Source organism: Myotis davidii, unplaced genomic scaffold, assembly GCF_000327345.1.
Source record: "Myotis davidii unplaced genomic scaffold, ASM32734v1 scaffold167, whole genome shotgun sequence".
Taxonomy (NCBI): Eukaryota; Metazoa; Chordata; class Mammalia; order Chiroptera; family Vespertilionidae; genus Myotis; species Myotis davidii.
The window spans coordinates 3907951-3925645 of NW_006300048.1; the positions used below are offsets into that span (position 1 = coordinate 3907951).

At 41.0% G+C, this 17695-nt stretch overlaps 1 protein-coding gene and 1 long non-coding RNA gene across 3 annotated transcripts in view; one reads left to right on the forward strand and one right to left on the reverse strand.

Annotated features, from left to right (window-relative positions):
- LOC107185078 overlaps positions 1-2876 on the reverse strand; it is a 17232-nt gene extending 14356 nt beyond the window's left edge. The window contains exon 1 of the long non-coding RNA XR_001515999.1: positions 2772-2876. This is a non-coding gene — a long non-coding RNA (uncharacterized LOC107185078). The remainder of the gene's footprint in view (positions 1-2771) is intronic.
- A 101-nt stretch (positions 2877-2977) lies between these two features.
- Positions 2978-17695, forward strand: part of CDC5L (cell division cycle 5 like) — a 46511-nt gene continuing 31793 nt past the window's right edge. The window contains exons 1-6 of one of the 2 annotated variants that reach the window (XM_006776405.2): positions 2978-3137; positions 5975-6078; positions 7380-7541; positions 8595-8722; positions 10317-10416; positions 16776-16994. In XM_006776405.2, coding sequence (XP_006776468.1) covers positions 3093-3137; positions 5975-6078; positions 7380-7541; positions 8595-8722; positions 10317-10416; positions 16776-16994 — 758 coding nt within the window. In that variant the 5' untranslated portion in view covers positions 2978-3092. Of the gene's footprint in view, positions 3138-5974; positions 6079-7379; positions 7542-8594; positions 8723-9118; positions 9242-10316; positions 10417-16775; positions 16995-17695 lie in introns of those variants that run through there. The other variant, XM_015572210.1, reaches the window with a different exon arrangement.

Here is a 17695-nt window from a genome sequence, read left to right on the forward strand (position 1 = left end):
TGCTTCAATTCCCAGTCAAGGTACATGCCCATGTTTCGGGCTTAATCCCCAGTGTGAGGTGGGCAGGAGGCAGCCAATTGATGATTCTCATCATTTATGTTTCTATTTCTCTCTCCCTCTCTTTCCTCTCCGAAATCAATAAAAATGTATTTTAAAAAAATAATACCCATGAAGATAAGTTTCTGAGAAAAAAATTACAAACTATAACTGGACCCACCACAAGGAAATCTCAGTAGGTGAACTGTAAGCCAATTAACATGACTAACCACGGTTAGTAATATGATACAAATTACCAGCATTTAGGGTGCATGAAATTCCATTTCACATTAATTTCTCCCAATACTAGCTGAGGAATTTCTAAGTGGGAGGGAGGGGTTGAGGGGTGGCAATCTGGTAGATGGGGTGGGGGCTAGAAGACGTGTTTTGAAATTCTATTTGCAAAGCAGCATAATGTTGCTACTTAAATTCCATCTGTTTATTGGTGGGGGAGGGGCACGGAGGTTAAGATTATAGGGGTGGCTGACCCCAGTCCCTAGCCATGCCTTGTCGCCACAGGCTTTTGACTCTAATTTTAGCCCTTTCTTGGACAGTTTCTTGATGGCAAAAACTGGATGAAAGGGAGACTAAAGTTTGTTGTTTTCTCAGCTAAGCGTAGTTAGCTCAGTCAGAACCAGCTCCCCAGAAAGGGATGAGGGGTGGGAAAGTGGGGGGTAATGCAACTTACAAAACCCTCAGCTTACATCTCTCCTTACACCTTGTAAACTGATGGACCTCCAACCTCCTTTCTCTGGGCCAGAGCTTCCCAAACTGTGTTTCCTGCATATCAACAGATATAAGAAAAATGGTTTCCAGGGTCAAATGAGCTTGGAAATGTTATATTGTAAAGGGAGTGTATTCATTTCCTAGGGCTGCTATAATAAAGTACCATAAACTGGGTGGCTGAAGGCAGGATACATTCATTCTCTCATAGCCTTGGAGGTTGGAAGGCTGAGATCAAGGTGTCAGCAAGGTTGGTTCCTTCTTGGAGTGCATTCCATGCCTCACTCTTAGCTTCTGGTGTGGCTGGCAATCCTTGGCATTTCTTTGGCTTGTAGACCCATCTCCAACCCATGCCTCCTCCTTCACATACTGTTCTCCCCGTGTGTCCATGTCTTTTCTCATTTTCTTTAATTAAAAAAAATTTTTTTTTAAAAAAATCTTTACCCGGGGATATTTTTCTATTGATTTTTAGAGAGAGGGAAAGACAGAGTGAAATATTGATGTGAGAGAAACATTGATTGGTTGCCTCCTGCACATGCCCCGAGCTGGGCGGTGAAGAAGCCTGCAACCGAGGTACTACGTGCCCTTGACCGGAATCGAACCTCAGACCCTTTGGTCCGCAGGCCGACCACTGATTCAAACCGGCTAGGGCAAGACTTGTTTATTTTCTATGGAGTATCCCAGTGTTCTGAGGAACGTATTTGGGTGAATGAGGAAGTGGGTGTACAACGCATGCCTCGAGGGGACACAATTCACATTGTAGACATGGTAGATCCAATTTTCTTGTAATAAGAGTGTCCTGTTCTCAAAACAATATTTTGTGACAATTTTCCAGTAGATTTCAATAAATTGCCTAGAAGAAGGGGCACCTTTTCTAGTTGATACAAAGGTGACATATGGTAGAGGTGGTCCTGAGTAGGACGGTGAAGCCATCACCATGGACTCTTGGATGTTAGATCTGAAATGGCTCTTGAGAGAGGACTGGGTTTGTTGGGAATCTTGCTTATGAATAATAGAAACTCAACTCCAACTGGCTAAAGCCAAAAGGGGAAGTAATCATTGAACTCAAGAACAGGCATGCATCCAGGGGCTCCCACACAGCCAGGACCTGCCTTTGTCTCTCTGTACTCCCCTTCCTGCTCCTCTCAATGCATCTGGCTCCTGCTGTTTTTCCTTCCTGGCCGACATAGTCCAAAAGATTGCGGCAGACAGCTCCTGGGTGTCACACAGTAGAGACTCATAGGCCAGCAGAGCGACTGGCCTGTTCCAGGTTCCGGTGTCAAAATTCCGGGGAGGAGACTTAATTGGCTCAGTTTTGATCAGATCAATCACGTGGCCAGTATGTGTGTGTGTGTGTGTGTGAGAGAGAGACACATGAGAGCTGAGTGATGTTGGGGATGGAGTGGACAAGAAGTAAAGGTCACACATCCTACAGGGGGTTTCTGGCACAACCACGGATCACTGAAGGTTGCCATTAAAAAAAACAAACACCTTTCTTTAAAAAAATTTTTTTTTATTGACTTTAGAGAGAGAAAGGGAGAGGGAGAGGGAGAAAGGGAGAGAGAATTATCGATTGGCTGCCTCCTGCACGCTTCCTACTGGGAATTCAGCCCCAAACCAGGCATCTACCCTGACTGGGAATTGAACCGTGACCTCTAGGTTCAGGGGTGGACTTCAACCACTGAGCGGCACCGGCTGGGCTACAGCTGCCACTTTTTTTTTAAGTGCTTGGTTTATGAGATTTAATCCTTAGGACAACCCTATGAGGTTGGTACTATTATCTCTACAGGTTAGGACATTTAGGCTTCAATAAGCGACTGCCTTTTCCTGAGTCTAATGTGCATACATTCCTATTAGTTAAACGCCTAAGGAAGTGCTAACTGGATCATTAACAAAGCTCTTTTTAAATCGACTGGGCTGCAAGTCCAAACGCGTGAGGTTCCCACTCTCTGCCACTAGGTGACGTCACGACCTGTCCACCCCTACGTTCCTTGCCGAGAGCCACGGCTGACCTTTCGCCACCTCCGTGTTGTCCGCCAATCAGTTTCGGGTGTGCGCGCGGCGTCCCGCGCTGCAGCCGGAGCGGCCTCCCGGTTTCCTGCCGTTCTCCCGGACTGCCGCCTGCACCAGGCTCCGACTTTCCTTTCCGCCACCCGAGTTCTCGCGATACTGGCCGCTGGCTGCCCCGCCCACCGCCTTGCGCCTGCGCAGGTCTTCAGATAGCAGAAGGTCGCGCCTGGAGAAAGTGGAGGCTTGGCGTCTCGTGGCCGCGGCGCCGTTGCTACCTCTCGGAAGCTCCCCTCGGCCGCTTGCCGAGACACCCGGCCGCCAAGATGCCTCGAATTATGATTAAAGGGGGCGTGTGGAGGAATACCGAGGTGAGTCCCCCTTTCCCGCCGTCCGCTGCCCTTCGCCCCCGCCGGCAGCTTGTGCGCAGGCGCGTGGAGGTCGCGGATGCGCGGAGACCTTGCTGGGGGTCCGGGTGGGGGCGGCGCCGGGCGGACCCTCCGCGCCTTTCCCGGTCCCCGACCCTGTGTTGTCTGAGCACCTCCAGGACAGGGACTGTGACTTAGCCACCTGGGTACCTGCCAGGCACTTGCTAGGCCCCCAGTGAACATCCGTTGAGTAGGGGAAGCACCCCCCGACCCCCCACCACGGAACTCAGTCTGGAGGGGGCGGTAGGACCTCAGCGAGAGTTGGTCTTCTGGGGGCACCCTTGCCCCTCAGCCCGGGCACCGTGCCTTTCTTCGATGCTCAAACATAAAGAAGTGCCGTGGCCACAACTTTGTTTCTGTTTTGACTTCCGTGCAGAGGGGAAGCGGCTCGAGTGCTGGGCTTGAAGAGCCCGTTTGTCCCTCTTGTTATCTGTTATCCAGGCGTAACTTTGCCAGTCCTCCCGACAGACCCCATGCGTGTCTCGTCCTGTCGTTCCTCCGCCTGTAAAGAAGGCAGATGGGGCAAACTGATGACAGTAGTTTCGTTGCTTCCAGAAATGTAGTGGATCATGCCAGTGGTGAGCCCGAAGAGCAGCGGTTCTCAACCTGTGGGTCGCGACCCCTTTGGCGGTCGAACGACCCTTTCACAGGGGTCGCTTAAGACCATCCTGCATATCAGATATTTACATGACGATTCATAACAGTAGCAACATGACAGTTATGAAGTAGCAACGAAAACAATCTTATGGTTGGGTCACAACATGGGGAACTGTATTTAAAGAGCCAGAAGGTTGAGAACCACTGCTGTAGAGGGAGAGGAAAAGAGGAGATGTCAGTGCAGCTCGTGTTCAGAGTGCACGAAATGTGCCCGTTTCTGGAGCACATTGTATCTTTTCATGAGCTGTGTATTTATACATCTTGTACTTTCTTTAAATAATCCTCCTCCTGCTTGGCGTCTTTCCGACCATCCTTCAAGATCCAGTTCAGAAACTCTTCTTGGAATTTTTGCCCATTTTCCTGTAAAAAAATTAGTTCTACCCCGAGAGTTCCCATTGCCCCTCTTTCACCCGTTTGTTATTGCTTGCTTTGACCTTTTGCAGGCATCACATCCTGCTCTGTGATGCTGGGCAAGCTTCTTAACCTCTCAGAACCTCAGTTTTCTCATTTTTCTAATGATAATCATTAGTATTCTTTCAGTAAGTGCTGGTTGCTATTGCTTTCCCCCAGCAGACAGCATTGCAAGAGGACCGGATCTTGGTCTCCCTAGAACCTAGGACAGGAACCAACATGATAGTAGGTTGCTTAGTAAAATGTGGAATGAATGTAGTAGGTAGAAAACTGCTAAACAGGGGCGGGCAAAAGTAGGTTTACAGTTGTGAGTACACAAAACAGTTTATTCTTGTATTGTTATGTATTAATTATTGTACTACTTACTTGTATTACCACTTGTAAACCTCATGCCTGTATATACTAAGTTGAAGGAGTGTTTAAGTATAGTAGTACTGCAACAAAGTTCCAAGTAAAGTCAGCCACCAGACAACCTTGCCTCACAGCTTGCTCAGAGGGCACCAGGCTGTTTAAATTGGAGAAGAGATGACTTCTGGGGGACAGACAGATGCACAAAATCTCTTAGCAGCAGGATTCCTCTGCGGTGGCTGGAGCTCTGAAGTCTGTTGAAGTCTGATGATGGGAAGGTGCGGTGGGGTGGAGCAGCTCATGTGTGAGGTGTATAGCTCAAGTGGAAAAAACCCTAAAAGCAAAATGCCCAAGTACATTAATCTATGGCTTTTATTATCTTTGGTGTCTATGGCTTATCTTGCTGGGCTCCCTTGAGATTGGTGAATTCCATATCAGAATGGGTACCCTGATGAAATATCTGGAGGCTGGAGGGAGAGCCAACTGGTGGGGTGGGAGAGAAATAATTCTCAAGTTACACCTGGATGTGTATTCTAGGGTCGGAGTGGGGTTATGGGACTAGAGAAAAAATGCTATTCATAAACTGGAGGCAGGAAGCCTGGATTGGATAATGGAGAATCTTGATTTAGGGCTGGGCGTGTCCTGTTGGATTCTCTTTTGCTACGCACACAAGACCTGGTGCAGGTAGGTGTTCAGGAAATGTCTTTTGATGGAATAAATGTGTGAATGAACTGTACTCTTTTGAGGAGAATAACATATTGGAGAATAGTTTTTTGTTAGTCTCTATCAAAAGTAGGGTTTCTCAGTTTGGGCTGTTTCCATCCCAATGTATTATGGGGTTGGGTGGGGTTCTGTATAAGGGAGGGTAGACAGCTCTTCTAAGAGGTGTCTTCTTAATTTCTTGCATTTGGCTGATTCTGGCTTTCTGTTTATTATGATGGTAAATGAGGACTTTGTACCTTTTAAAAAAAATCTAGGACAGTGATTTTCAATTTTCATCTTATGGTACTACTAAGATTCTGAAGCACACCAAAAATTATATTATTTTTTGCCAATTTGACACACACACAAAAAGTATAATTTTGATTCATTCAGCCCAGACAGCTATTGTTATGCTGGCTGTTGTCATTTTTTTATTTGGCAACGTAAGGGAAAAGAGGTCAGTCCCCCTGACTAAATAGTCAGGTATTGCATGTTTTAAAAATTCTTGTGGCACACCGGTTGAAAATCACTGATCTAGGAGGTATGTGTGTGTCTTTCTTTTTCTTTCCAGAAACCCTGTTAGAGTTCATTTAAATTTTGTCTTTTCTCACTTGGAATTTTGTGATTGATTATACTGTTTTTTCTTTGACAATTTTTTTTAGGATGAAATTCTTAAAGCAGCGGTAATGAAATATGGGAAAAACCAGTGGTCTAGGATTGCCTCACTGCTGCATAGAAAATCAGCAAAGCAATGCAAAGCCAGATGGTATGTATCAGTTAGTGAATGGAAAACAGAAAACAACTTTAATTATTTGAGGAAAATGCCAGTTCTTTGACCCTTACCAAAGAAAGAAGTTGTTGTGATGTAACAGAAAGGATGAAGTGGGAGATGGTAATTTATTTTTTTAATTATATTTTTATTGATTTCAGGAAGGGAGAGGGAGAGAGAGATAGAAACATCAATGATGAGAGAGAATCATTGACTGGCTGCCTCCTGCACACCCCCTATTGGGGATCAAGCCCGAAACCCAGACATGTGCCCTTGACCGGAATCGAACCCGGGACCCTCAGTCTGCAGTCTGACACCCTATCCCTGAGTCAAACGAGCTAGGGCGAGATGGGAATTTAGATTTAAGACTTAATTGTCACTTGGTTTCTCTGAACTTAGGCAAGGCATTTTTCTATCCTCTATTCTGCCCTGTTTTATCCCATTTGGGGATAATAATATTTGGCTCTATCTGGTGGAGATATGAGGCCCAAGTGAATTAATGTGTTTGAGAGTGCTTTGTGAAGCATACAATAAATCTGCTTTTAGGTAAAGATGGACTCCAGCTTATAAGTGGATTGTGCTCCAAAAGTTTAAAAGTTGGTTAGAACTTTCTTCCCCAAAGAAATGAATGATAAATGATGGTTAACTTCTAGACTGGCTTACAATAGTTGAGATTCCTCATATTACAGTTGAAATTTTGTGTATTTGCTACCCCAAAATGTAGCAAAACCCATCATACACCTGTGGTATCCCCTTTTAAGTCACAAGGTAGTGGACACATTAAACTTTTTACATGTGTCCTTGGCACGGATGATCTGGCCCCAGCCTTGACCTAATTGGTACTAGGATCATATTTTAAATTGTACAAGAAGGTCCTAATTTCCTAGGCACCTGAGTAGGGGAAAGGCTCATAATGTAGGGATTGGACCTCAAAGAGGAAGATGGTCCTCAGCCTGAGCAAGTGGTTCTGATTTCTGCTTCTCTCAGTGGCGCTAAGTCCCTGCCTGATGTTTGGTAAGGGTTATATCTTACTTGCTAGCCTCTCATCCAATTAAATAAACTGGATGGAAAAGGTGGGTTGGGTGGGTTGGGAAAGACAGATAATGACAGTAGTTCACTTAAATTTAAAAACACCAAACAAAAGCAGTGACTATTCTGTTGTGAAAAAACAGATTTTATAATTGAAGGATGAGAGTTACCTTTTGTTTTCAGACACTAGAAGTCAGTATATCTAATATGTAAATAGCATATTCATGCTAGGTGACTGATTAATGTATAAAATTGTATATTTTTAATAGGTATGAGTGGCTCGATCCAAGCATTAAGAAAACAGAATGGTCCAGAGAAGAAGAGGAAAAACTCTTACACTTGGCCAAGTTGATGCCAACTCAGTGGAGAACCATCGCTCCAATCATTGGAAGAACAGCTGCCCAGTGCTTGGAACACTATGAATTTCTTCTGTAAGTGGATCTCCAAAAGCAGTATTAAAATGTGTGTATATCTTCTGAATGAGTCTGAATACAATTTTAGCATTTTCTGTCTTTAAACATTTAGTTACAGATTTGAGTAAAGATAAAGGAACTAAAGCTATTGGATTGTATACTCCAAATCTCATGTGGTTGATCAGTGTTATTTACTCTGTTAGATCCTTTTTAAAGGAATAATTTAAAAATATACAAACCATACATGTTCATCATAGAAAACCTAGGGAAAAAGTAGTAAAACAAAAATCACTCATAATCACTGCTGAGAGTTAACCATTGCAACATTTTATTTCATCACTAATAGTGTGTGTGTTTCTTGTATAACTGTACTGCATTTGTGATTAAGGGACTGCTTGGATCTTATTTTATAGTGAATGGAAACATTGAAATTAGAGGTAATTTTTATACCATTTCTTTCAGGTGAAGCAATAGTAGGAATGCTTTATTTTGTTAATGCCCATTCATTGGGGTTATCTTTTTTTAATTGAATGTATTGGGGTGACATTGGTTGATAAAATTACATAGGTTTCAGGGGTATAATTCTACAACACATCTGTACATTATATTGTATGTTCACCACCCCAAGTCAAATCTTCTATCACCATTTATCCTCTCTTTACCCTTTACTCCTCCCCCCCAACCCCTTTCTCCCTGGTAATCATCATACTTTTGTCTGTCTATGAAGATTTTTTTGTTTTGTTTGTTTGTTTTTGCTTAATCTCTTCACGGTTTTCACCCAGCCCCTCTATCCACTCCCTTCTGACAGCTGTCAGTCTGTTCTCTGTATCTATGAGTCTGTTTCTATTTTGTTTGTTAGTTTAATTTGTTCATTAGATTCTACATGTAAGTGAAGTCATATGGTACTTGTCTTTCTATGACTGGTTTATTTAGCTTAGCATAATACTCACTAGCCCATCTATGCTGTCCCTTTGGGTTTTTGAAAGAAAATAGTTCCAACGCAAGGAAATTTGGTATTTCTAAGACTAAATGGTTTGATAGAATGACTAACTCCTCTGGATTCTTTTCTAGGGATAAAGCGGCCCAAAGAGACAACGAAGAGGAAACAACAGATGATCCACGAAAACTTAAACCTGGAGAAATAGATCCAAATCCAGAAACAAAACCAGCCCGGCCTGATCCAATTGATATGGATGAGGGTAAGTGTATGCTTGTGAGGAATTTATTTCTTTGGTAACTTATACACTTCTCAGGCTTCTTTTTAACTCTTTTAACTCCTTCCTGAACACCTCTGACTTTTTACAATTCTACTTCAATCTGATGTTATTCTGTCTCATTTTAAATGTGTCCAGTCTTCGATTATAGAGTATTTATACTCTATAATTTTTGGACAATGTCCCTTTATCTCCTCATTTTTCAATTCATTTAATAAGGTAAGCAATGTAATACTACTGGACACATTGCCTGGAGGCTAGAGGGTAAGCCCTTGAGATCCTGTATTCTTATACCCATTCTGTGGAGAGAGCCAAGAAGTCAGGATATGGGCTCCAGTCCTATTAACTACTCCTTTGACTTTAGGCAGGTAACTTAATCTGCGGATAAGCCCTACCACAAGACTGTGATGGAGATATAAGATGACTCTTTGAGACATTGAATCCAGAATCAGAGGAACTGGATTTTAGACCTATGTCTGCCATTTATTAGCTGTTTGACATTAGGCAAGTCGTCTAATATCTTTGAAATTTGATTCTATTTCCTGCCAGATGGAGAATAATATCTATCTTACAGGATTGTTGTGAAGTATTCAATAAATATTGAGTTTTTAAACTTGTTTGAGGGTAGTGGTTCCCAAAGGCTTACAATGGCTGGTCTGGCTGCATTATTGTTACATGGGGAACTTTTAAAAATATAGGTACTAGAACCTCCCCTGGAGATAACCGAGACAGTAATTTCAGGGTGGAGGGGTGACCCTGGAATCTGAGATTTTTCAAAGTTCCCTTATGAGTTCATTGGACAGCCTTGAATAGGAACTGGCCTAAGGCATCAGTAATGAGGAGAGACATACGTCTGAGGAAAAAAAGCTGTATCTAGTGAAGACGATCAGTTCCTTTATAATTAAACTATAGGCCCGGTGGACGAATTCATGCACCAGTGGGGTCCCTTGGCCTAGCCTATGGGATCGGGTTGAAACCAGCTCTCCGAGGGACCCCACCAGTGCATGATCGGGGCCAGGGAAGGACATGGGAGGTTGGCTGGCTGGGGAGGGACCGTGGGAGGGCTCCAGGGCGTGTCCGGCCCATCTCCCTCAGTCCCAACCAGCTGGATCCCAGCAGCCAGCTAACCTACCAGTCAGAGCGTCCGCCCTCTGGTGGTCAGTGCACATCATAGCGACCAGTCAACTGCCCCCAGGTGGTCAGTGCCCGTCATAGCGAGCAGTTGAGCGGCCTTAGCATATCATTACCATATTACTCTTTGATTGGTTGAATGGTTGACCGGACACAGCATATTAGGCTTTTATTATATAGGATAGTAGTTCTGCAATATTTCACAATTTGTGCTTTGCCAGTTAGTAGATGATAATGAAGGATATAATTATAGCCACTTTTTAATCAAAAGTTGCTAGATGCTTTTTCTAATTTCATTTTACTTAGCTCTTCTCAAAATACCTGTTATGTAGGAGTTGTATTTATTTATAGGAGATGATTTTTCTCATCTTAAGCACTAGAGTATGTCTCTCACATACCTTGCTTCTGTTGGAGAAGAACTTAGTTTTTCTTCTCTTTATTTTTGTAGATGAACTTGAGATGCTTTCTGAAGCTAGAGCCCGCCTGGCTAATACTCAGGGAAAGAAGGCCAAGAGGAAAGCAAGAGAGAAACAGTTGGAAGAAGCAAGGTATGGTTGTTTCCATTCATAGTTGAACAATTAGTCTGTGCAGCCTTAGTCTGATAAAACTGCATGATTTATCCAACCCTGTTGATGAGTAATAATTAGAATTGTTCAATTCTGGTTTTGGTAATATTCTTTATTGCTTTGGAAATGTCTTACTTTTCCCCCTAATCATTTCAGAATATAGAAAAAAAGACAGATTAAAAGTTTTTTTTGGTAAGATATGGCAGAAGTAATGCCCAGGTAGTCTACTCAGCATGTTGGATTTTTCTGTTAGCACAGGAGTGCTTCTTTGTTGCAGCTGTCTTGGAGTGAGATGGCTAGAGGACACACAGGCTATGTGACTTTTGCATGATTGCCAGTTAGTTCCTCTCCTTGATTAGTTTTGGGCAGGCACTGACTTAAAACAGGCAACTTGACTGAACTTAGAGGGAGTTAATGATCCTTAAACCATATTTTAGACTTTCACAGAAATTTTTGTTTAAAAAGTGAGTTTAGTGTTGCCCTCTATTCAAGGTTTTCTCCACTTTCCCCTTCCTTTTTCCTTTTGATGAGAGCCATGATTGACATCATTCGTAATAGCCCAGAAGTGGACAAAGGGAAGACCTGAACTGTATAATGCTTATTAGCTTTTGGAGTTTAGGCATTGTAATAACTTCCCTAGTCTACACAGCTGCCTTTTATGGTTCCCAAACCAGGAAGTGCTTCCTCACCTAATGACTAGCATTGTGTTGATGGTTTCCCCAATAATGGCTTTGTAGTGCCAGATCCTGGGATGGAGGATTATTTCATGCTTGAGGATGCTTGTTGGCATAGCTGGCCAGTGACTAGCCCAGAATAGTTATGTATGATGGGAGAATGACTGGGCTGGGACAGGAAGCAAAAACCAAGAGGAGGTACTAAAATTTCTGCCCAGTCTCAGCCACCTTTCTGTGCATTTGTTAGGATTAAATAATTTGAGTAAGGTTGAAAAAAATTACTTTTCCATTTTTGTCTATGGTTGGTTGGGAAACATTTTTTGAGCCTTTTAACCATGTGGATTGGGCTCAGGATGTGCATATATGAAAAATCTCCAAGTATGGCTGACATTGCTTGCTTTAATGAAAAATTTCTGGCTTGAGCTCAGCCTGCATGGCTCGATGGTTGAGTGTTGACCTATGAACTAGGAGGTCACCATTTGATTCCTGGTCAGGGCACATGCCAGGTTGCAGGGTTGAAATGTGCAAGAGATAGCCGATCTATGATTCTCTCTCATCATTGATATTTCTATCTCTCTCTCCCTCTCCCTTCCTGAAATCAATAAAAATATATATATTATAAAAATTTTCAGCTTTAAATTTACCCTACACCTTCTTGTAGATTTTCTTGGATGGTCTACACATCTTTATAATTTATTTTGCATGTACCAGTATATCAGAGATTTTCAACCTTTTTCATCTCATGGCACACATAAACTAATTGTTAAAATTTTGCAACATACCAAAAAATATATTTTTTGTTGACCTGACCAAAAAAATAGGTATAATTTTTTTTTATTATTATTTATTACAAAGGGTATTACATATGTGTCCATTTTTTCCCCCTGCCCAAGACAGTCCCCTAGCCTCCCCCATCCCCCAGTGTCTTATGTCCATTGGTTATGCTTATATGCATGTATACAAGTAAAATAGGTATAATTTTGATTCATTCACACCAGATGTCTGTTATTGTGTTGGCTGGTGTCATTTTCTAAATTTGACAATCTAAGGCAGCGGTTCTCAACCTGTGGGTCGTGACCCCTTTGGCAGTCGAACGACCCTTTCACAGGGGTCGCCTAAGACCATCCTGCATATCAGATATTTACATTATGATTCATAACAGTAGCAGCATTACAGTTATGAAATAGCAACTAAAATAATTTTATGGTTGGGTCACAACATGAGGAACTATTTAAAGGGCCAGAAGGTTGAGAACCACTGATCTAAGGGAAAAGAGGTCAGTGCCCCTGACTAAGTAGTCAGGTAACACATACTCTAAAAATTCTTGTAGCCCACTGGCTGAAAATCGCTGGACTAGAATGGCCTGTATGCAAAATGCAGAGACGGACTATTTAAATGCTAAGTTACTTATCTGTTTTATAGCTTAAAGCTTTTTATTGATTACAGAAATAACATTTTTCCTTTAGTATTGTTCTATTTTCTTTTTGGGGCATGGTTGATATAATGCTATAGAGCTTGGCTATATTCACTTAATATTATATTGCAGAGGTTTTCTAATGTCATTTGAAGTCTTTATTCCCTTTATTTAAAGCAGAGGTGGGGAGTGTCTGGTCTGCGGGCCATATAAAGCCTGCAAAATCATTTGGTCTGGCCCTAAAAAGGGATTAGGGGTGAGTTAAAAAAATGTTTGACCAAATATAGCAGACTAATTTTAAGGTGATAATTTTTTATGGCCCGTGAATGATGTTATAAATGTCCAAATGGCCCTTGGCAGAAGGAAAAAGGTTACCCACCCCTGATTTAAAGAATGAAGTTATTTTAACTTTTGAAATGTGTCCTTTGAAACCTTTTTCTTTTTTTTTATTATATAGGATTTTATTGGGGTGACATTAGTCTACATGAACATATAGGTTACATGTGTGGGTTACTAAAACCTTTTTTAATATACATGTATATTTATGTGTATGTACACACAAAATAACATATAAGATTAGATCAAACTATTATAGTGTTTTTTTAAAAAAAATGATTCTTAGAGAAGAAGGGAGAAGGATTGGGAGAAACATCTGATCAGCTGCCTCTTGCATGCTCCCTACTAGGGATTCAGCTGGTAACCTTTCCATGCACTGTCAACACCCAACCAACGGAGCCACACTGGTCAGGGCCTATGTATATTGTTTTGATGAGAAGTCAGCTGGTAATTTTATTAAGGTTCACTTGTAAGTGTTGAGTCATTTTTCTCTCTTGCTGCTTTCAAGATTTCCTCCTTGTCTTTGGCTTGTAGCATTTTTTAAATATGATGTTTCTGTTTGTGGATTTCTTTGTTATGTTTATCTTCGAGTTTTGAACTTTATGGATGTGTGGGTTAATGGTTTTCAGTAAAACTGGGAAATTTTTGTTCATTACTTCTTAAAGTATTTTGCTCCCTTTATTCCTCTCATCTTTTGCTACTCCTTTTGTGTATATATTGGTGCACTTAACTGTGTCCCACATTTGTGTGAGGCACTGTTCATATTTCTTCATTCTTTTTCTCTGTTCTTCAGATTGCGTAATCTTTAAGTTTGCTAATTCTTTTGTCAGTTTGAATCTACTGTTGAACCCTTCTATTGAAGTTTTCATTCCAGCTTTATACTTTTCAACTCCAGAATTTTCACGTGGTTCTTTTTTTTTTTTAATCCTCACATGAGGGTATTTTTTTCCCCATTGCTTTCTAGAGAGTGGAAGGGAAGGAGGAGAGGGGGAGAGAGAGAGAAACATGGATGTGAGAGAGAGACATCAATTGGTTGCCTCTCATATGTGTCCTGACCAGAGCTGGGGATCTTGGAACTGAGGTACGTGAGATATGTGTGGTATGTGTGCCCTTGACCGGGAATCGAACAGTGCATGGGCCGATACCCTAATCAACCCTGGAACAACACTGGCCAGGGCTTCTCTTTACTTCTTTAATCATTGTTTCCTTTTGTTCTTGGACAATATTTATAATGGCTCCTTTGAAGTCCCTCTGTTAAATATGACATCTGGTAGCTCCCACAGACATTTTCTGCTTATTTACTAATGTATGAGTTATGCTTTCCTTTTCTTTGCTTATCTCGTAACTTTTTGTTGAGAACTGTAGAACTTAGAGGATATATTATAGTAATCTTGGTACTGGTGTTCCTCACACCTTGTTATTGTTATTTGCTTGTTTACTTGTTTGGTGACTGTCTATTTAGTACAGTCTGTTCTCCCCTTCCTTCATCTCAGAAATGTGAAGCCTCCTATCTTACTCCTCTTGGGTATGCCCACAGTCACCCTGGGGTAACATGGTTTGACAGGACTTTATTTGACACCTTTTTTCCTGGGTACACCCAACTCTAAAATTGCTAGCTGATTGTTTTATTCTTTTCAACAGTGTTTTGGGGCATAAATTACTTCACAGACTGATCCAATCAAATTTGGGCTTCTTTGAAGGGATAGTTTCTGGCTTTGATATTTGTTGTGACCCCAGGGGGCCTTCTCCCACCTGTCTCTGTTTCTCTCTGGCAAACTAGTGGGCGTACTGTTTAGTCTATATAGTCATTAACAGTTTCTTCCCAGTTACTTCACCCCAACTTTCAGTGTTTTTGAGTACTCATAGGCTTAACCCCCCATGCTTTGTGGAGTGATTTGGAGTTCCTGTTTTACTCCTGCACTCTGATGTGCTTGTCAGAGTGACATCCTTACTTTAGGAGCTGAGTGCTTGGTGAGGCGGTGAAGCACTCCAGCTTTCCTCAGCCTGCCTCTCCCAGCATGGAACCCTCATCCCACAGTCTGGGCAAAGGCAGTTGGGGCTTTAGTGTCCTCGGAAGCAATGTGTCTGGGCAGAAGAAGGAAGCCAGGACTTCTCAGCTGCTCTGGACGGGACCAGCCTCAGCAGTAGGTGTCTGGAGGCAGGATGAGAAATGCTGCTCCTGGATTAAAAGCCCTCCTACTAGGAGCTGGAGAAGAGAGCCAAGAAGCCTGTGTTCTTGGCTGCACCAGTGGAGTTTCCATCTCCCTGAGCTGGGAGGGAGGAAGAGAAGGAGTCTCACTTTTCTTACCAAGTTTTAGTAGGTTTTCTTGAATAAATGTTGCTTTATTTGCTGTATCCCCTTAGGATGCTTTGCAGAGACTTAAAATTATTTAAAATAAATTTTTTGAAACTAATTTTTGTTCTGCTAGAGTGGGTCTACAGAGCCTCTTTAAGCTGGAAGTTGCTCCTATACTTGGTCCCCCCCCCTTAATATTGTGAATAATTTTCTCACCATTAAATCATTAAAATTATGGAATCATAAGAAAGTACAAATAAAGTAAAAAATTAAATAAAATTGCAACTTCCAGTGATAATCACTGTTAATATTTTGGTGGGCATCCTTCACATCTCCCCACACATATATTCATTAATAGATACACATATACTTTTACATGTTGCTCTGTAACATGTAAACTTTGAAAGTTTTTACATGCAGTGTGTCTTGGGCATCTTTCCACGTCAAAATAGATTTAAAGACTTTTTAAAGGTTATATGGATGGCTGTATAATATCCTATCTTATAGCTGTGTATAAATTCATTTAACTAGTTTCTTACTGTTGGATGTTTAGATTATGCTAGTAATCTGCCATTAGAAATAGTGCTTAAAGGACAGTTTTATAGCTAAGTCCTTGTTCATGCTCTTTTTTCCTTAGGCTAAGGTTGGGTTAAAAATTGTGAAAAACATTAGTGTTTTAATGTATATTTCTAAATTCTCTTTGGGGAAAGCTACACCAGTTTACTTTCTTAACTGCCAGTGTGGGAGAGTGTCTGCTTTTTAGCACCGTTGCCATTAAAACAAGACAAAAAGCTGAATGCTAGTAATTAGAAACACAGAAATGGTACTTGTTAATTTAATTCGTGACTTTAAAAGTATTAGTTAAGTAGACCTTTAGTCATTTCAGCAATTTGTATTTTTTTTCCTTAGTGAACTGTTTATTTCCTATTGTTAATTTCAGTTGGGTTGCATAAATTCTTTATATCTAACCATTCCTAATAATTACAAATATTTTCTCTATTATTTGCTTTTTAATTTTGCTTTATGATTTTTTAAAAATAGTGCTACAGCCCTAGCCGGTTTGGCTTAGTGGATAGAGCGTCAGCCTGTGGACTGAAGGGTCCCAGGTTCGATTCCGGCCAAGGGCACATGCCCGGATTGCAGGCTCGATCCCCCCCCCAGTAGGGGGCGTGCAGGAGGCAGTCAATCAGTGATTCTCTCTCATCATTGATGTTTCTATCTCCCTATCTCTCTCCCTTCCTCTCTGAAATAAAAAAAAGAAAGACATTTCAAATTACAGTTAAAAAAAAGAAATGCATAAAAAATATAGTGCTACAGAGATATAAAATTTAAATTTTAAAGCCTTTATTCTTTTCCTTTGTCTTTTATTTATATTTGGTGAGTACATTCCCACCCAGAGATAAGATACATATTTATTTATACATAGTTTCTTCTGATTTTAATTTTGCTTTTGTGTGTGTGTACTTTAAATTGAAACTGAACTTTATTTTGGGGAATGGAATGAGGTGAGGATTTCATTTCTTTCTCAAATAATCAATTAGTTTTCTTAACACTATTGGATAATCCATCCCTTACCCATGACATATGATTTTTAAGGTGGTCTTGTGTTCTTTTTCTTCAGACGTCTTGCTGCCCTCCAAAAGAGAAGAGAACTTCGAGCAGCTGGCATAGAAATTCAGAAGAAGAGAAAAAAGAAGAGAGGAGTTGATTATAATGCTGAAATCCCATTTGAAAAGAAGCCTGCTCTTGGTTTCTATGATACCTCAGAGGAAAACTACCAGGCTCTTGATGCAGATTTCAGGAAGTTAAGACAACAGGATCTTGATGGCGAGCTAAGATCGTAAGTGCCTTTCTGATTTTTAAAATGGAAAGGTACAGTAGGAATTTTATGGAGGACCAGGTATTATCCTTGTCAGAGTCAGATTTTTATTATTTAGCACAATGTAGCCTGTGTATGCTTTTATTTATTTAATGGGCTCACCTTTCTGAGAAAAATCAGTCCTGTATTTGGCATAGAATGTTCTTTGGAGCTCTTGAAATGTCAGCACTGCTCTTAGTGAACTGTCTACTCACTGAGTCACAATCTTAATTTAAGATTTATGTACTTTTGTAAATAGTTTAGTTGTTTTACTAATAGCCTGAAGGAATCTGTCAATATCTGGTTTATTTTGTTTTTTGTCTTGCATTCTAAAATTTGTACTTAGTGGGGATAAGTAAGTATATTTATAAAATGTTTGAGGGTGCAGAGGGTTTTGTCTATTTCAAGGGATTTTTAGAGTTTCTTTAATTCTTATATCTGAAAATTGTGGGGAGAATCATTTATGATTGTCAAAGATTTTTAGTTTTTCATTTCCTGATTGACATATTATTTCTGTTGCATGAATTTACTAAACAACTGACATTAGCCACTGTAAAACAGGGTTTCCTTGGATATACTCTATTATATTTATTAAATTAAGTAGCTTCAACAAATAAAGAGCTTAAAGATGAAAACATTTGAAAGGAATAGACTAGATGGGGAAGAGAATGGCACACAGTAGG